Raw genomic sequence first — 20,744 nt, forward strand, 5'->3', positions numbered from 1 at the left:
AATCTCTGAAGAGTATTGATAATGGCTGGGGTCACCAATCTTGTAAAGACACTGCCCAGAAGAAGGCAATGGCGAACGGCTTCTGTGGAAAAATTTATCAAGAACAATCATGGTCAGCAGACCATGATCACCCACATCATACAACACGGCATGTAATGATGATGTCATACAAAACGGCACATAATGATGATTTCATACGACGCAGCACATGATGATGATGATGATGACATCTTTATTATTGTCACATGTACCAAAATGTAGTGAAGAGCTTTCTTGCACACTGTTCATACAGATCAAATCACTACACGGTGCATTGAGATAGATGGAGCGTACTTACTGAAACAGCGTGGGCTTCACTGTTCCCGCTAAGCTGTGCGGGTGCATGGCAGTGCAGTAACTGAAATGCTCCCGTGCACATAACTTTTGTTGCTGCGCGTCTAGAATTTTCTTTCATATGAAGTGCTGTGCAGTTCTAAGAGCCAGAAGGATTGAATGGGGTTACATTTGCGTGCGTGAAGATCCCTTCTTCAAGCAGAACTGGGGACTTTCCAGCCTCACTGGGAAGCAGTTCAGCTCACACCCAGAGAGGCTTTCCGAAGGAATGGGAAAAAGATGAAGGGGAGCGAGTGCCTGGTGGCTCTCGATGAAAGAGCAGATTCTTCTCAGCGGCAGCTTCCAGGGACAAAGAAACAAAACATCTGGCCTCGTGGAGAAGGGGAGTGGGAATGGAAGGCTGACTCGGGTCAGTGTATGAACATTCCCATCTGCAGACCTCCCAGAAGTGATGCTTCCAGAGACAGTCGAGCAAAACAAAACAAACGTGCTCTTTCTGCAAGGACAAAAAACAAGTCTGCAATTTTACGATCTGGAATGAAGAGTACAAAGGATTGAAAAGATAGCTTATTTGATGCAATCCACTCTTTGCCAAAACATACACTCAGTGGCCACTTTATAATACATACCGGTGTTCCTGCACGTGCAAATCGCTGTACCAGACCGGGGATCAGAACATCGAGACAGGGGGCGCGGCTGTCAGAGGCCTCTGCACTTGGGTGATCGCTCGTTCTCTCTCTCTCGCTCTCTATATCTCTATATATATATATATATATTCCCCTCTCACTGTGGCAGGAGTGATATCTCCCTCTCCCTCGTTAGTGAGAGAGAGGACCTACTGAGAAGTCGAAGTGTGTCGATGAACAGTAGTTGATGTTGGACTACGGATCGTGATCTTTGGGGGTTTGCTATTGCTTGGTGATTGTTGGGGGGGGGGCTGATGTTTTCTGCTGGAACTAGTGGGAGGGGGGTGTTGATGCTTGTGCATGGGAGGAGGGAGGGGGCTTTGGGTTTCTGTCACTGATTCTTTGTTCCCTTTTCTCTCTGTTTCGTGGATGTCTGTGAAAAATAAGGATTTCAGGTTGTATGTGGTACGCATTCCTGCCATTTAATTGAACCATGATGCAACCAGTCAGGATACTTTCAGTAGTGCGTCTCCAAAAGTTTTTTTACAGTGTTCAGTGTTGCATTGAACCTCCTTACGATTCAAAGAAAATAACACATCTTTTGGCAGATATGCCAGAGAGTGCTGAATATGTGGAATTCGTTGCCACAGGTGACGATGGAGGCCAATTCACTGGGTATATTTAATGCAGAGGTTGATAGATTCTTGATTGGTCAGGGCATGAAGGGGTACAGGGAGAAGGCAGGAGACTGGGGCTGAGAGGGAAAATGGATCAGCCATGATGAAATGGTGGTACAGGCTCGATGGGCCAAATGGCCTAATTCTGTTCCTATGTCTTACGGTCTTATAACAGTGGCTGGGACTGCTTTTTGGGATCAGTCGGCAAAATGATCCCCAAAAGAAAAATGTCTGCAAAAGTTGGATCGGACTGAAGAACTTGCACTGGGACAGAAAGATTTCTTCTTCAGTTCTGGATTTCCAGCATCTGCAGATTCTCTTGTCTCCTATCGGATTCCTTCATCTTCAACTCTCTTACCTTTTACGTCTATCGCCTCCCAGCTTCTCGCTTCACCAGCCCTCTCCCACCCACCGATCTTCCCTCTCATCTGGCCTCATCTATCACCTGCCAGCTTGTACATCTTCCCCCTCTCCCCACCTTATAATTCTGGCATCCTCCCCCTTCCTTTCCAATCCTGGAGAAGGGTCTCGGCCCAAAACATGGACTATTTATTCATTTCCTTTGATGCTGCCATCTCTGCAGAGTTCCTCCTGCACTTTCTGTTTGTTGCTCCGGATTTCAATCATCTGCAGTATCTCTTGTGATTTCTTGTCTTTGGAGAAGGGTGCACCATCTCCCACAGTTGCTTTTACATTAAATAAAGAGTGCTTTCTGTGGGTTTTTCATAAATCAAGTTACAAGTTTGTTTCTAAGCTTCTCACAGCCTACTTGGCTGCATCTATCCTGGCAAGACCCCCAAACATGGAAATCCTCGGTACCAATGTTTCCTCTATTTTGTTTTACAGCTGCACGGACCAACTACTGCTCTGAGCAGGAAATTTTTACATGATCTGAAAACTGTGCAGCACTTTAAATGTTTTTTTTTTGGGATATGCATACTATGAATATTTAGAATGAAAAATTTTAAATCACATACTTTTGATTTTATTTATTAATTGAAAGGTATAGTGAAAATAGATAGATTCGACCTTATTGTCATTGTGCCGAGTACAGATACAAAGCCAATGAAATGCAGACAGCATCTAACCAGAAATGCAAAGAATACTGTTATTTACAAAATAACTGCGAATAAAAAGTAAGTGCTACAGCACACAAAGATAGAAGTACTGAGACAGGACAATATGGGTACAATACTGCTTAGCGCTGTGGTGTGAGGTTCAGCAGGGTCACAGGGTCGCAGGGTCACAGCCTCAGGGAAGAAGCTGTTCCTGTGCCTGCTGGTACAGGAGTGGAGGCTCCTGTAGTGCCTACCGGATGGGAGGAGAGTAAAAAGTCCATGGTTAGGGTGAGATGCATCTCTGATAATGCTTTTCGCCCTGCCCATGCAGCGCTTATGGTAGATGTTCTCAATGGTGGGCAATTGGGTGCCGATATTCTGCTGGGCAGTTTTCACCACACGCTGGAGTGCTTTGCGGCCCAGTACGGGACAATTGCCATACCACACTGAGATGCAGATGGTGAGTATGCTCTCAATGGTACAGCGGTAAAAATCCGTCAGTATCCTGGGACAGAGGTGAGCTTTCTCATGCTCCGCAGGAAATAAAGGCACTGTTGCGCCTTTTTGATCAGGGTGGAGGAGATCAGGGACCAGGTGAGATCCTCGGAAATGTGGACACCAAGGAATTTGAAGCTTGATACACGCTCCACTACAGTTCCATTGATGTAGATGGGGACGTGAGTGTGGCTCCTAGCATGCCAGAAGTCCACAATGATCTCCTTGGTCTTCTGGGTGTTTAAGGGCCAGATTGTTGTCGGCTCACCACGTGGCCAGGCGCTGGACCTTGTCCCTGTAGGCCGTCTCGTCATCCCCTCTGATCAGGCCAACCACCGTGGTGTCATCTGTGAACTTGATTATGGAGTTAGAACCATGTACAAGAACGCAGTCATAGATGAAAAGGGAGTACAGAAGAGGGCTCGGCACACAGCCTTGAGGCACGCCGGTGTTCAGGGTGAGAGTGGAGGAGGAGAAGTTGTCTAACTTAACTGATTGGGGTCTGTTAGTCAGAAGGTCCAAGGTCCATTTGCAGAGGGATGAGCTGATACCAGGCTGGCGAAGTTTGGCGATCAGCTTGGAGGGGATCACAGTATTGAATGCCGAACTAAAGTCAATGAACAGCATTCTGACGTAAGAGTTGGGGCTGTCCAGGTGGGTCAGGGCAGAGTGAAGTGCCACGGAGATGGCGTCCTCTGTTGACCTGTTGGTGCGATAGGCAAATTGATGGAGGTCCAGGGTAATGGGCAGACAGGATTTCAGATGTGATAGAACCAGTCTCTCAAAGCACTTTGCAATGATGGGTGTGAGTGCAACTGGACGGAAGTCATTCAGGCCTGCGGCAGTGGAATGCTTCGGCACTGGCACGATGGTGGCGATCTTGAAGCTTGTGGGGACAACTGCCTGGGCCAGGGATAGATTAAAAATGTCCGTGAAGACCCCGGCCAACTGCCCTGCACAGACTCTGAGCATACGCCAGGTATTCCATCCGGACCAGCTGCCTTCCGTACATTCACCCTGCTCAGGGTGGCACAAACATCGGCGGTGGAAAGTGAGAGAGGCAGTTCACCAGGTGGGAGATCCGCTTTGAGGGTGACCTCCTTGTTCTCTCGGTCAATGCGAGTGTAGAAGTAATTGAGCTCATCAGGGAGGGAAGCAGAGCTGAAAGGGGGCACAGTACTAGGTGGTTTGAAGTCTGTAATGACCTGTATGCCATGACACATGCACCGGGGGCCCGAGGAGTTGAAATGCTCCTCGATTCTCTGTTTGTATGTGTGTTTAGCCTGAGAGATTCCCCTCCTCAGGTTGGCCCTGGCTGAGCTGTAAGCCTCCCGGTCTCCAGACCTGAAGGCTGAATCTCCGGCTTTGAACAGGAGGCGAACCTCTCTGTTCATCCATGGTTTCTGATTGGGGAAAACTTTATTTGTTTTTGTGATGTCACTCTATCTATACACTTGTTGGTGTGCCCAAGGACAGAGTTGGTATATAAGTCAATGTTAATCTGAGAGTCTGTGGTGGCATGGGCAGCAAACACGCTCCAGTCTGTGTGCTGGAATTGGTGCTGAAGAGCAGAGTCAGCCCCCTCCAGCCAGATATTAATAGCCTTCATCGTGGGTTTCACATGTTTAATGACCGGGCTATACTTGGGAGGCAGAAACAATGAAAGATTTCATGTTTCATAAACTTTTTCTAACTGCATGGCAACAAAGGCTACGTGCGCGGGGGCATTGCAGCGACTGTGTGGCCACGCACCCGCGCAGTTTAGAGGGAACAGTACTTGGTGCTAACAATAAGATCGCAGAATGATGTGCCTATCTTACTCTGACCTTGTTCGGATGAAGCCACATTCGTTCTTCCTAGGCAAAGCTTGAAGCCAAACTTCTCACCCCCACAAGTGCCTGAAGATGATGCTTTGAGGCTGGACAGGAGACACTCACAACCCTGCAGTCCAAGGAAGCTAGTCTGCTGAGTCTAAACTGGTAAATTGGTAAAGGCTTTAAAGATTAGCCTAATTTGTCACATATACATTTGAAACATCAAAACATAGCAATGAAATTAATAGTTTGTGTCAGCAACCAACACAGTCTGAGGATGTGCTGGGGCAGCCCACAAGGGTCTTCGTGTTTTCAGTGCCAACTTTGCGTGTCCAGAATTTACTAACCCATATGTCTGTTACTAGGTGTAAGTAGAAGTTATTGTTTCCATAGAACAGAACAAAGCAGAGACAAGAATGTTGGGAGAGATTAAAACAAGATGTAGACTTTCGATTGGAGCCTTATAAGTCACAAACTGCAAATGAGATTAAAGGCAAAGTAACTAAATCAGACAAGTTGATGGTTTGTGAAAGTGACCAAATACAAAGTGGCCTTGAATATATCAAATGTTATTTATTCATTTCTTGAGCCGCAGCCTTCACTGTCAAGTTCAGTGTTTATTGCTCAACCTTGGAAAAGTCATGGTGAGCCAGCTACACTCAGTGGCCACTTTATTAGGTACTCACACGTACTCGTTACTGCAAATATCTAATCAGCCAATCATGAGGCATGAGGCAGGGTCAGACACCCTGAGCCAATAGGCTGGTCCTGGACTTATTTCCTGGTGTAATTTACATATTACTATTTAACTATTTATGGTTTTATTACTATTTAATTATTTATGGTGCAACTGTAACAAAAACCAATTTCCCCCGGGATCAATAAAGTATGACTGTGACTATGACAAGCACACAGACATGGTCAAGAGGTTCAGTTGTTGTTCAGACCAAACAGCAGAATGGGTAAGAAATGTGATCTAAGTTACTTTGACCGTGGAATGATTGTTGGTGCCAGACAGGGTGGCTTGAATATCTCAGAAACTGGTGATCTCCTGGGATTTTCGTTCACAACGGCCTCTTAGAGCAGGGATTCCCAGCCCTTTTTATGCCATGGACCGCCTCTACCATTAACCGAGGGGTCCAGTGAGTGACAGTTCTGTGGGTGAAAGTGCTTTGTTGATGAGAGAGGTCAGAGGAGAATGGCCAGTCTGGTTCAAGCTGACAGGAAGGTAACAGTAACTGAAATAACCACGCATTACAACAGTGGTGTGCAGAAGAGCATCTCTAAATGTACGACACATTGAAACTTGAAGTGCATCAGCAGAAGACCACTGATATATACACTCACGTGGAGTTTATTTGCTCCCACAGTGCTGTTGCGGAGGGAGCTCTGGGATTTAGACCTAGAGGCGCAATCCAAATAGTCTTTGACAATCTCGTGATTACTGGAGCAGAGTGATGCTATCTTGAGGTAGGATTCAACTTGAAACCCTAAGCCATTGATCTCCAGTTCTATTCAACCAGGGCCGCACCTTAGCACAGCGGACAGCTGAAGGCTTCACAGTGCCAGTGCTCAGGATCAGGGTTCAATTGCTACCACTGTCTGTAAAGAGATTGTACGTTATCCTTGTGACTGTGTGGGTTTCCTCCCACACTCCAAAGGCGTAGGGTTAGGGTTAGTAAGCTGCCTTGGTGACACTTGCAGGCTGCCCCCAGCACATCCTTGGACTGTGTTGGTCATTAATGCAAATAATGTCTTTTTGCTGTATGTCTCAAGATACTTGTGACAAATAAAGCTCATCTTTCGTCCTATACTGGAACGACCAGAACTAAATACAATACTCTAGATGCAGCCTAGCCAGTGTTTTGTAAAGTTGTGGTATAACTTCCTCAATTAAAAAGGCAACTGCATCATCGCCTCAATTACCATTGTACCAACCTGTGCAGCCACTCTCAAGTCCACAAGTTCCCTCTGTGCAGGGTCCTGCCGTTAACTCTGTCATCTCCCTCTCGTTCTCCCAAAGTGCAACACCTCACACTTGGCTGGATTATAACAGATTTTTTTTTTAAAAATAATGAGGGATAGGGGAGAAAACAAGAAGTGTTAGCTATCTGGGAGACCTTTAGTTTTTCAAGTAGTAGAACTGTTCCCTCTAAGCTGTGCGGGTGCACAGCCACACGGTAACCAAAATGCTCCCGCGCACGTGGCCTTTGTTGCCGCGCAGCTAGAATTGGACACAGCAAGAAAAAGTTTACGAAACATGAAAGATTTTCTTTGTTATACTGCATTTCATTATACCCTTCAATTAATAAAATCAAATGTGTATGATTTTTCAATTTTGATTCTAAATATTCATAGTGTGAATATTATTTTAAAAAAACTTTGAAAGTGCCATGCAGTTTTCAGGCCTTGTCAAAATTTCCTGCTCAGATCATTGGCTGGTCTGTGCAGCTGTTAAAAATAAATTAGAGGGGACATTGGTTAGTAGGGAAAGCAAGGGGGATGAGGTCATGCATTGATGGTAGTGGGAAGGGTGTGGGGTGATATTGAGGGTGAAATAATTTGCCTGGGAGGTCACATGATAAATCTCCCTGAATACATCCAATCACAACTGCTTACACTAGTTTATATTGTCCAATGAAACCCAATTTCTGCATCAAGCTCTTCAACTAAGGTTACATTAACACTAGGATTTCACGGAATGTAGAACATTGCAAAACAGTACAGGCCTTTGGCCAACAATGTGTGCTGACATTTAAATCTTCTCCAAGATTAATCTAACCCTTCCCTTCAACATAGTCTTGTATTTTTCTTTCATCCATGTACCTACCTAAGAGGTTCTTAAATGTACCTAATTGAATGGAAAAGCAAATTGTGCAAAAGATACAGAGAGTCTGCAGGGAGATGTAGATAGGTTAAGTGAGTGGGCTAGGGTCTGGCAGATGGGTACAATGTTGGTAAATGCAAGTTTATGCACTTTGGAAGGAAAAATGAAAGAGCAGATTATTATTTCAATGGTAAAACAATGCAGCATACTGTTTTGCAGAGGGACTTGGGAGTGCTTGTGCATGAACCACAAAAGGTTGGTTTGCAGGTGCAGCAGGCTGTCAGGAAGGCAAATGGAACGTTGGCCTTCATTGCCAGAGGGATTGAATTTAAGAGCAGGGAGGTTATGCTGCAACGGTACAGGGTACTGGTGAGGCCACACCTGGAGTACCGTGTGCAGTTCTGGTCTCCTTACTGGAGGAATGAATATACTGGCTTCAGAGGCGATGCAGAGGAGGTTCACCAGGTTAATTCCAGAGATGAGGGGGTTAGACTATGAGGAGAGATTCAGTCATCTGGGACTGTACTCGCTGGAATTTTGAAGAATGAGACGAGATCTTACAGAAACATATAAAATTATGACAGGAATAGATGAAGATAGAAGCAGGAAAGTTGTTTCCACTGGTAGGTGAGACCAGAACTCGGGGACATAGCCTCAAGATTCAGAGGAGTAGATTTAGGACGGAGGTGAAGAGGAACTGCTTTTCCCAAAGAGTGGTGAATCTGTGGAATCTGAAGCAGTGGAGGCTACCTCAGTAAATATATTTAAGACAAGGTTGGATAGATTAGAGGAATTAAGGGACATGATCTTATTGAATGGTGGAGCAGGCTCGATGGGTCGTGTGGCCTACTCCTGCTACTTATTTCTTATGTTCTTATAGACCACTACTCTTGGCAGTGTATTTCATGCACTCACCACTTCGTCTAAAAAAAAATCTACCTCTGACATCCCCTTCGTACCTTCCTCCAATTACCTTAAAAGTATACCCCCTCATATTAACTATTTCTGCATGAGGAAAAAGTCTCTGGTTATCCATTCTATTTGTGCCTCTTATCGTCTGATACACCTCCATCAAGTCGCCCCTCACCCTCCTTCACTCCAAAGAAAGAAGCCGTAGCTCACTCGACCTGTCCTCATAAGACAATGTTCTTTAATCCGGGCAGCATCCTGGTAAATCTCCTCTGCACCCTCCCTAAATCTTCCATGTCCTTCCCATAATGAAGCAACCAGAACTGAACACAATACTCCTGAGTGTGGTCTAAGCAGACTTTTAGAGAGCTGCAGTGTTACCTCGTGGCTCTTGAACTCAGTCACCCCCAATGGCACATGTGCCTTCTTAACCACTTTATCAACTTCAATCAGAGATTGTACAGCTAATTTATTGTGGTGTTTATTTTGTGAGTTTAAACAGATGAGAGATCAGAAAGTAGTATTGTAAAGCTTCGTCATGTCATGGACTGGTGGTGGGTCCGTGGAATGTAACAAAATACTGTGACGAGGGGAGTATAAAGACAGCAGCAACATCACAGGGCAGATCAGATTCTCGACTTCAGCAGTTCACACCGTGGTGGAAGCCTAAATGTGGTTTAGATCCAGCAGGAGACAGCCTCCCCTGCACTGACCTGTCTCCGCTTACCACTGCCTCGGGAAAACAATCAAGGGCCAAGTGTACCACATGAGGGCCCTCTGGAGTGCTTTTGGTTTTAGGATATGCAATAGAACAAAAATGTTGATCGTTGTCCACAAATGTAAAAATGACAAGGGATTGCACAGTTTATTCTTGTAAATAGTTGTTAAAATTATGAATAAAGTTTATTTTGGTTTTAAAAAAGTCAAGGTCCACACCCACCCCAGTCATTCTCTCTTCTCCCCCACTTCAATGGTTCCATTTAATATCAGAGATTGTATACAGTATACAGCCTGAAATTCTTACTCTTCACAGACATCCTCAAAACAGAGAGAAAAAAGCCCAAAGAATGAATGACAGAAAAATGTTAAAACCCCAAAGCTCCCTCCCCTGCCCCACACAAAAGTAGCCGCAAAAGGATTAACCCACCCACTTTCTCCAGCAAAAGCATCACCCCCCCCCCCCACCACCACCATGCAAGCAATAGCAAAGCCCCCAGAGACCACAATCTAGAGTCCGTCAAAAACTACTGTCCATGCTAACACTTTGACATCACAAACAGGCTCCCTATCACTAAGAGGCCAGTTTTGATGTTACGATCCGGAGCGTTGCTTATTCGAGTTCCCCGTCTCGAGAACCAGCAGGCTCTCACTTGCTATCGAGAGAGAGAATGTAGAGGCCTCCAACAGCCGCGCCCGCTGTCTCGATGTTTCAATCTCACCCGACACTTCACTTGGTGACATTGGCAAGGAATCGGGTTGGCCACAGGGCCGCGCCCTCAAGGCGCACGTCTTCCAAGCCACTCAGTCAGTTGTGAGAACGAGAACCCACTGCCGTAGAGTAGAAGGTACAAACGCCTGGGAACACTTACCGGCAGGCTCGGAGACAGCCTCGGTTTCCTGAGAGGACGGCTTCTATGATAGAGATGAACCTCTAATCTCTCAGTCTACTTCAGGGCCCTTGCATTGATTTGTCTACCTGCGCTTTCTCTCGGACAGTGTCTCTATATTCTGCGCTCTGATATTTTTTCCCTTATGGGCTCCCGCAAAGTACTTACGTATGTTTGGAATTATCTGTCTGGATGACACACAAGCAAAACCTTTTCACTGTTACCTTGGTACACGTGACAGTCATAAACCAGTTGTGTTTGGCCATTGCTGGATCAGACTTCGAGGCAATCTGATGCAGCGTGGCAGAATCAAGGTGACCGTACTGGTCTGGAGAGCAAGGAAAGACCCAATTTTTGACCAATTTAAGTGCTGGTTCGAATCTAGGTGGAGGGAGGCAGTGCTTGAGAGTGTATTGAAGCAGAAGGGCCCTGGTTCGAGACCGAGGAAAGATCGAGGTTCAGCAGATTTAAGCACCAGGCCATATTGAAAAGGTCAGGGTGTTGGGGCTGGAGGAGATGGACGGACCAGTTCAGGCCACTCCTCCACGAGGTTGTCTTGTCTCTGCGCTGAACTGAGGCTGTGAACTGCAAGTAACGGGCTCCTGAATCATCTGTGACTGGCTTGGAGGCTGTGGACTCACTTTCACGAGCTTCAGTTCTGAATGTTATTTGCTTATCTTTATTGTTTGCACAATCTGTATTTTTTTCTGCACATTGGGTGTTTGGCGGTCTTTTTTTAATGGGATCTATTGGGTTTCTCTGTTTCGTGCTGCCTGTAAGGAGATGAATCTCAAGATTGTATAGTGTATACATACTTTGATAATAAATGTACTTTGAACTTCAAACTTTGGTCATTTCCAATGAGCCAAAAGCCCCTTGATCCCAAACACCATTTGTAATAGCTCTTGGTTAACACAAAATAGATATTATTTACTTTCTTTTTGATAAGAGACCCTTCAGCCCATCAGGTCCATACTAGTCCTTAGTGCAATCCCATCATTCCCATTTCCCCTCTACTTATTTCTCTGCATGTCTGCACCTTGTTGTCTCTCACACATCCGTCAACTCCCCTCTATGGCCTCTTGTCTATACTTCGAAGTTCAAAGTAAATTTATTATCAAAGTGCATATAGGTCACCATACAACCCTGAGATTAATTTTCTTGTGGGCATACTCAATACTTCCATAATACAATAATAACCCTAATCGGATCAATGAAAGACCGCACCAACTGGGCGTTCAACCACTGGGCAAAAGTTAACAAACAGTGCAGACGGAAAAAGACAGTAATAATAATAATAAATAAATAAGCAAAAAAATATCAAGAACATGAGATGAAGAGACCTTGAAAGTGCGTTCATAGATTGTGGGAACAGTTCAGTGATGGGGCAAGTGAAGTTATCCCTTTTGGTTCAACAGCCTGTTGGTTGAGGGGTAATAACTGTTCCTGAGCCTGGTGATGTGAGTCCTGAGGCTCCTGTATCTCCTTCCTGACAGTAGCAGTGAGAAAAGAGCCTGTTCTGGGTGGTGGGGAGGCCCTGATGATGGATGCTGTTTTCCTGCAACAATGCTCCACGTTGAGGCTTTACCCATATTGGACTGGGACATATCCACTTCTTGTAGGATTTTCCATTCAAGGGCATTGGTGCTTCTATAGCAGGCTGTGATGCAGCCAGTCAATATACTCTCCTACCATGCATCTATAGATGTTTGTCAAACCTTTAGGTGTCATGTTGAACCTTTGCACTAAATGCCCTGAAATCTGCTCAAGATGGTGCTGGTGAACCACAGTGACGTTCTGCGGACTCCATACAATACTTCTAAATATACTTCTCACTTCCTCAGTAAAGCAAACAGTGTAATCAAAGGTCCAGCCACCTCGGACATCGTTCTTCGCCTTTCTTCCATCAGGCAGAAAAAAAGGCCTGAGAGCTCGTACCACCAGGCTCAAGGACAGTTTCTATCCCACCATTATCAGACTCTTCAAAGCATCTCTTGTCTGATAAGATGGACTCTTGGCCTCATAATCTACCTCATTAACATCTTGCACTTTACCGTTCACCTGCACTTTGGCAGATTTATTCTGCATTGTTATTGTTTTACCTTTTTGTAATTCAATCCACTGTGTAGTTATTCGATCTGTGTAAACAGAATGCAAGTCAAGCCTCTCACAGTATTTTGGTGACCAGTTGTTCGTCGTGTCCAACAATGACAGAGGATTCTACGTGGGAGAGTTTTTAAAGTGGAAAAGTCGTTGCACTGGGTCAGTTCTGCTCTCTCGACCTTGGAAGCCGCTGGACACCAGTGGTATGAGCAGTCGTCACAAACTGGAGTCTTCCTCGGTTGCAGTGGATGTCCGAGGCTACTTCTGTGTCTTGTCATGCCCTTTGCTCTCCGCAGAGCGTTGCAGAATTTCCTTCCTGGCTGTTGGATCTCATGGTAGATCTCACCTGCTCAGTCCATGGGTTGCTAGCTTACCAAGGTATGAGACCCACCGGCAACCCTGATCTGGTTTAGCCCGTCTCTTGAAGCAGTGTACCAGGAAGTGGCTGCACATATCTTGGTATATATGACAATAATACACCAATGCCAACTCCCCTTTTATACTTTTGCCAACTGCTCCCACTAAGGGCTAATTAACCTCCCAGTATATCTTTGGGTCGAAACTGGAGTACCCAAAGGACGTAATGGTCATGGAGGTAACACGAAAGGTTCTCACACACCCACACAGGTTCAGGATCGAACCGGCGACACTGGAGCTGAAAAGCAATAATATATTTCAGCCCGTCGAATCTGCTGCACCATTCCATCATGGCTGATTTATTTTCCCTCTCAACCCCATTCTCCTACCTTCTCCCCCTAACCTTTGCCACCCTTGCTAATCAAGAACCTTCACTTTAAATATACCCAGTGATTTGACCTGCACAGCCATCTCTGTGATAACGAATTCCACAGATTCACCACCGTCTGGTGAAGGAAATACTTCCTCATTTCTGTTCTAAAGGAACAACCTTTTATTAAAAGCGCTCTCTAAGGTGTGCGCATAAAGGAATTTAAACTGCACAGTAAAGGCTGTCACCCTCTTCCTCGTTGGCATGTTAAGTATATTTCATGATTGCACGCAATCACATTTCCTTTTCCCGTTTCTGATGCAGACGGTGTTGACAAAGTGGAGTTTGCGATGATTTGTCTGCAGATTTTAGAACTGGTTTATTTATACTGTTTTTATTGAAGAAATTGTTCAGTGAGCACATGTTGCTGTCACTGGGCAAAAAAATTGCACAGCACAAGATTTTTGTGCACACTGTTCCTTACAGATTAGAGGGAACAGTGGCTATGCCATCTGGTCCTAGACTCTCCCACTTTAGGAAACATCCTCTCTGCACGCCCACTCTATTTAGACCGCGCAATATATGATAGGTTTCGATGAGATCTTCCTCTCATTCTCCTAAACTCCAGTGAGTACTAACCATTGCACCATGATGAAAGGAGGACTAGCCTTCCTCGATCGCTCCGTTACCCTCAGGCTAATTGATTACTGATGTTACTGTAGGTCAAGCAAGGAGCCACAAGTACAAACAGTGTTTAATGACAGTAGGTTGACATAGGGACTTATGAAAGTTTGATAGCAGGCTGATAAACCCAGCTCTCTGATTAACAGTTGGAACGGGAGCAGAGTGATTAGCATTTAAAATAACCTAGTTTAGGGCAAGCAAGTCGGTTCCTGTTTCGGGTGGTGGGTGGTTCCAGACCTGAACACACCACACTGCAGTCACCTCCACATGCACGGAGCCGGAATAGCAGGCCAGCAATGAAAGGGCTTAAAAGTTGCTATCCCGTGAATGCTGGAAGCCACTTCTGCCACAGCCTGTGGACGGATGGAGGAAGAGCAGAGGGATTCGTGGCTCCGGGAAACTAGGTGGAGATGGCAGGTAAGCCTTAGCTGAGTGCTCCTTGCTGCTGCCTTGTGACGAGCCCTGTGCAAAAGCTGAAAAGGCGTGGTGTGCTCCTTTCACTGGTGAGAAGGGAGCTGCTTTGAAAGCCGAACAACCCCGTGATCAGTAACAGTACCTGTGATTGTCTTCAAGGTGTGATTGAAATCGGGCGGCTGCAATGAGGTCAGCATTGTTAGGGAGGTAAATTCAACTGCTGTGTGCGCTTGTTTCCTTTGGGAACCAAAACCGCCAATGCTCCCTAGTTCTCTACCGTCTCCAAAGCACTGAAGGCCATTTGCTGGAGTAAGATCCTGGGAAGGTCCAACTATCGCAGGGTGAGGGTCCTACCATCCAGGCCATGCTTTCTTCTTGCTATTGCCGTCAGGCGGGATATACAGGAGCCTTAGGTCCCACACCACCAGTTTCAGGAACAGTTAATACCCTTCAACCATCAGGCTCCCGAACCAGCGTGGATAACTTCCCTTGCCTCAGTTCCGCTCTGAACTAATTCCGCAACCTGCAGACTCTTGTTTCCAGCAATATTTAATTTCTTATTTATTTATTGTGTTTGCAGAGTTTGTCTTCCTTCGCAGATTGGTAGTTTTGTCAGTCTTTGTGTGCACCTTTTCATTGATTCTATTGTATTTCTTTGTTCTACTGCGAATGCCTGCAAGAAAATGAATCTCTGAGTATTAATTGTGACAGATTATGTACTTGGATAATAAATTCACTTTGAGCTTTGAACTGCTCCTCAGCAACAGTTCTCTGAGCTGTAACAGGGTTCCCTGCTTTCCTGGCTGGGCCACTTTTATTTCAAAAAGTGCAATCAATGCTTTTACTTTTCTGGCTAGAATATGTGCTTGCCTTAGCAAAGACATTACTTCCGATGCATTTGTGTTTCCTCTGTGACGCTTGTGCCACACACTGAGATTGAGGAAACTGCTGAATTGTTAACCCCTCCAGTTTCTCGGGCAGCTTTCTGGAAATTGCTCTCTCTGCTTGAATGTTCCCACTGGCTTAAAGAAAAGCATCAAATGTTTCACCCTGGCAGCTTTTATGTCGAGCCCCTGTCTTTGTCCCGCTGTTTATTGCTCTTGTCATCAGTCCAATTTTGATTAAGATTGAAGATTAGTTTTATTTGTCACAAATAGACAATGAAATGTATCGTGTGTGTTTCAACGACCAGCACAATCAGAGAACGTGCTGGGGGCAGCCCGCAAGTGGTGCCATGTTTCTGGTGCCAACATAGCACGCCCACAACTCACTAACCCTTACCCGTACGTGTTTGGAATGCGGGAGGGAAGCGAAGCGCCCGGAGAAATACCCGCGCGGTCACGGGGAGAACGTACAAACTCCTTACAGGCAGCGGCAAGAATTGAACCCGGGTCGCCAGCGCTTCTCTAGCCATGCTGCAACCATGCCGAACTCGGCGAGGAATACTGCTTCTGCTGTGACAGCCTCCTCCAAAGGTAACCACGGTATACTACACAGGAGGCTTTCCACCACATCCATTGCCCTTTCAGGCATCGCATCCAGTTTTAACCCCGGGCACCTCTGTCCACAACTCAACTCACCCTCTACGCTCCGTCCAAACTCAGCTTCCTGTCGGAATATCCACCCCTTCCCCAATCAGCCAGCCATGTCATTAACATCTTGTGAGGAACCTATAGCTGTATGGCAAGGGAAGAAGCAGATTTGTATTGAAAGAACGCCAGGAACATCCCAAGGCACAGTGGAATTCCACACTGCCTGTGAACAGTTGTATGTTCTCCCTGTTACCACATGGTTTCCCTCCCACTGTCCAAAAATGCACCAGTTGGTAGATTAATTAGTCATTGTAAATTGTCCTGCGATTAGGCTAGAATTAAACCCAGGGGTTGTAGGCAACGTGGCTCAAAGGACGGAAGGACTTACTCCATGCTGCATCTCAATGAAAGAAAGCCATTAAATCACAGAAGCATCTCAGCCCGAAACGTCGACAGTTTATTCCCCCTCAACCTGCACCCCCAGAGAAGCTGTCTGATCTGCTGAGTTCCAATGTGTGAAAGAAGGCACTGGGCAAATACGAAAAAGAAACAAATAATACGTAAATATAAATAAATATAAATGTATGTGTAGATAGATATAGATATATATAATAAATAAATAGATTTTAAAAAACTGAGAACATGAGTTGTTGACTCCTTGAAAGTAAGCCCTAGGTTGTGGAATCAGTTCAGTGTTGAGGTGAGTGAAGTTATCCACACTGGTTCAGGAGCCTGAAGATTGAAGGGTTTGTTCTTTCATAGTTCCCTGGTACAAGATGGACCCTTGACCTCACAATCTACGTGGTAGTGATCTTGCATTTTACTGTTTACCCACACCGCACTTCCTCTGCGGCTGTTAAACTTTATTCTGCCTTGTTACTGTTTTACCTGGTTCTACCTCAATGCACTGTGTAATGATCTGATCTGAATGTACAGTTTGCAAGACAAGCTTTGCACTGTAACAAATGACAATAATAAACCAATACCATTTTTTAAACTAAGGGTTCTAACAAAGCATCTGAAGGCTAGTGCTTTTGGAAATTTTAATGGAGCCAAGTGGTTTGAAATTCTTTCCTAAGGCTACAGCTTGACTCTCGAACGTGGCCTTTTGTGGAAGTGACAGAGTTGGTGATAACATCCTCACGTGGGACGGGACGGTAGCATAGTGGTTATTGTAATGCTATTACAACACCAGCAACCCGGGTTCAATTCCTACCGCTGTCTGCAAGAAGATTGTACTTTCTCCTTGTGACCGCGTGGGTTTCCCCTGGGTGCTCTCATTCTCTCCGACACTCCAAAGATGTACGGGTTAGTAGGTTAGTGGGTAATTGGGCAGGAAGGACCTGTTGCTGTCCTGTATCTCTAAATAAAATAAATAAATTCTTACTGTGGTGAAACTACACACAATCTTTTCCTCCATAGAAAGCGGAGCCAATGATCTGACTTGGACAATGAAGTTTACTCGGACAAGTGTGAGCTGTTGCATTTTTTTTCAGATAAGCCAGGGCAGAACTTACACAGCAAATGGCAGGGTCCTGGGGGAGGGCTGTCGAGCATAGAGACCTCGGTGTACAAGTACATGGTTCTCTGAAAATGGTGACGCAAGTAGACTGGGTGGTTACGAAGGCTGGGCGAACACGCTCGTCTTCATCGGTCAGGGCACTGAGAACCTTTCTCAGTCCTGATGAAGGGTCTTGGCCCGAAACGTGGACTGCTTATTCATTTCCATAGATGCTGCCTGACCTGCGTGGTCTGAGATGTGACGGGGGCAGGCCACAAGTGTCACCATGTTTCCAGCACCAACATAGCATGCAATGCCCAGCCAGGTGAAGTCCATGTAGTCAAGGGGAGAATGTATTAACCCCTTGTAGACAGTGGCAGGAATTGAGAGAGTGATCTTACAGCTGGTGCTGTAAATCATTAGACTAACCACTAGGCCTGGGGTTCCCAAACGTTTTTATGTCGTGATCCCCTACCATTAACTCAGGGGTCCGTAGACCCCAGGTTGGGAACCCCTGCTCTAGGCTTGCATTAGGAAAGGAAACTGCCTTTTAAACTCATGAGAGAGCATAGGCCTTCAACTTTTTTGCTGTTGATGTTTCTGTAGCAGGCAATTTCTTTTTTATGAGTTGCTAGCTCAATGCTCATCCAGCACGGATGGAAAGCGTGCCTGGGGAGTCGGCTGGATTCAAACTCAGGAGCCTTTGCTCCGAAGTCCAGCGCCGATGCCACTACGCCACCAGCCGGCCACTAGGCTAGCACACTACACTATTATAATTAAATAATTTACACTCAGTGTCCACTTCATATGTGCCTAAAGTGGCCAATGAGCATATGTTCATGATCTTCTGCTACAGTAGCCCATCCACTTCAGGGTTCGATGTGTCGTGCATTTAGAGATGGTCTTCTGCACACCACTGTTGTAACACGTGGTTATTTGAATTCCTGTCACCTTCCATCTCAGCTTGAACCAGTCTGGCCATTCTCATCTGACCTCAAGGTATTTTCACCCACAGAACCGCTGCTCACTGGATTTTTTTTTTTTGTTTTTCACCCCACTCTTTGTAAGTTAGAGACTGTTGTCATGAAAATCCCAGGAGGTCAGCAGTTTCTGAGATACTCAAACCACCCTGTCTGGCACCGACAGTCACTCCATGGTCAAAGTCACTTAGCTCACATTTCTTCCCCATTCTGAAGCTTGGGTCTGAGCAACTGAACCTCTTGACCATGTCTGCATGCTTTAATGCATCAAATTGCTTCCACATGATTGACTGATTAGATATTTTCATTAGCGAGCATGTGTAACTAATAAAGTGGTCACTAAGAGTATATTTTATATATTATAAATTCATTAATACTACGTCACCTTATTATTCTCATGTCTTCTTATAATAGCCCACTTGCATACTTTGTGAAAAGCATAACTATATTGAACTAATTGTACACACTTAGATCGTGTTGGCATGTTGTCATTTGGCTCAACATTTCATACCCCGCCCAATGCATATCTGAAGTATTCTCCAATCTATTTCAGGTTGACATCGTGTTGAACAAAGGGCTGGAAGATGTCTGTGCTCGATTCCAGGTCTTCAGAGAACACAAAGGCAGCCAGCAAGATGACCTTTGACTTCCAACAGAACGCTCCATCGGACAACGACTCCGGCTGTGCTCTGGAGGAGTACGCATGGGTCCCCCCAGGACTCAAGCCCGAACAGGTCAGGAGAACCAGTTGCTCAAGGAAATAAACTTCACATCCTGCATGCTCACAGATGAGTTTGGATTGTAAAAATGTCAATCATCCTGAATGTATATACAATGGAAAAGTATAACTGCTGAATTTTAGACCATTGGACATAGGAACAGAATTAGGCCATTTGGCCATCATTTTTCCCCGCCATTCCATCATGGCTGATTTATTAGCCCTTTCAGCCCCATTCTCCTGACTTCTCCACATAACCTTTGGCCACCTTACTAACCAACTTACAGCCTCCTCTTTGAATATACCCAATGGCTTGGTCTCTGTGATTGTCTGTGACACTGAATTTCACAGATTCACCACGCTCTGGTTAAAGAAATTCTAACATCATCTCTGTTTTAAAGGGACATCCTGGTACTCTGGTGCTGTGCCCCCTGGTCCTACACACCCTCACTACAGGAAACATCATCTGCAGATCTTTCAAAATAAACCTTAAGGTATAGGAACAGAATTGGGCCATTCGGCCCATTGAGTCTGATCCGCCATTCCATCATGGCTGATTAATTAACTCTCTCAATCCTATTCTCTTGCCTTCTCCCTGTAACCTTTGAAGCCCTGACTAATCAAGAACCTATCAATTTCTGCTTTAAATATACCAAATGACTTGGCCTCCACAGCCACCTTTGGCAATAAATTCCACTGATTCACCTCCCTCTTGTTAGAGAATTTCCTTTTCATCTCTGTTCTAAAATGAAAGTCCCTCTATTCTGAGGTTGTGCCCTCTGGCCCTAGACTCCCCCAATACAGGAAACATCCTCTCCGCATCCACTCTATCTAAGCCTTTTAATGTTCGACAAGTTTCTGTGAGATTCACCCTCATTCTTCCAAACGCCAACGAGCAGAGGTCCAGAGTTATCAAACGCTCCTCCTGTCTTAACCCTTTCATTCTCATAAACCTCCTCTGGACCTTTTCCAATGCCAGCATGGCTTTTCTTAGATATGGGGCCCAAAACTGCTCACAATACTTCAAGTGCAGTCTGACCACTTTTGTAGTATAAATCCACTTGAATCATTAATATCTGTGGAGGGAGAAAAGTCAGACCCCTTATCGGGCCAAACGTGACTCCAAACTTACCCATGTTCTTGGCTCTTCGCCGTCTTTTCAGTGCAAGGAGAGGGAGGGGTGGACAGTCATTGCTGATTTAACCTGTGTTGCCCGCGTTCTGTGAACAATAAATCCTCCATAAATGATGCACCGTTCACAAAGGGAAGAGTATTGACTATTGACAATTGGCTTTGTGTGTGCACAGGTCCACCAATACTTCCGCTGCCTCCCAGAGGAAAACATCCCGTACGTCAACAGCATCGGGGAGAAGTTCCGTGTGAAACAGCTCCTCTATCAGCTCCCGCCTCACGACAATGATGTAAGCATCTGTGTAGCTCAACCATAGACTGTTAACATTTTTTACGTTAGACGGTTTTCAAGCCAAGCAGAAAGAGTTTCTGATTTTATATTTGAAAGTAGAGCGTGCAAAAGCACAGCACTATTGTGCACCCGTCTGGTACGGATGGGTGGGGGTTGGAGGTAATTGCACAGGATCGAAGTAAGCTGCAGAGAGTAGTAAACTTAGTCAGCTCCATCATGGAGTCCAGCCTCCATAGGATCCAGGACATCTTCAAGGAGCGATGCCTCAGAAAGGCGGTGTCCATTATTAAGGACTCCATCACCCAGGTCATGCCCT

General features: G+C 45.5%; 1 protein-coding gene across 5 annotated transcripts in view; it reads left to right on the plus strand.

Moving 5' to 3' along the window:
- Positions 1-20,744, plus strand: part of LOC140210088 (prickle-like protein 1) — a 121,171-nt gene that overhangs the window by 75,923 nt on the left and 24,504 nt on the right. For 3 of the 5 annotated variants that reach the window (XM_072278894.1, XM_072278893.1, XM_072278896.1), the window contains 2 exons: positions 18,841-19,021; positions 20,313-20,426. In XM_072278894.1, coding sequence (XP_072134995.1) covers positions 18,872-19,021; positions 20,313-20,426 — 264 coding nt within the window. In that variant the 5' untranslated portion in view covers positions 18,841-18,871. Of the gene's footprint in view, positions 1-5,149; positions 5,169-13,822; positions 14,278-18,840; positions 19,022-20,312; positions 20,427-20,744 lie in introns of those variants that run through there. The other 2 variants (XM_072278897.1, XM_072278895.1) reach the window with 2 other exon arrangements.

Source organism: Mobula birostris, chromosome 14 (assembly GCF_030028105.1).
Source record: "Mobula birostris isolate sMobBir1 chromosome 14, sMobBir1.hap1, whole genome shotgun sequence".
In the NCBI taxonomy this organism is placed as follows: Eukaryota; Metazoa; Chordata; class Chondrichthyes; order Myliobatiformes; family Myliobatidae; genus Mobula; species Mobula birostris.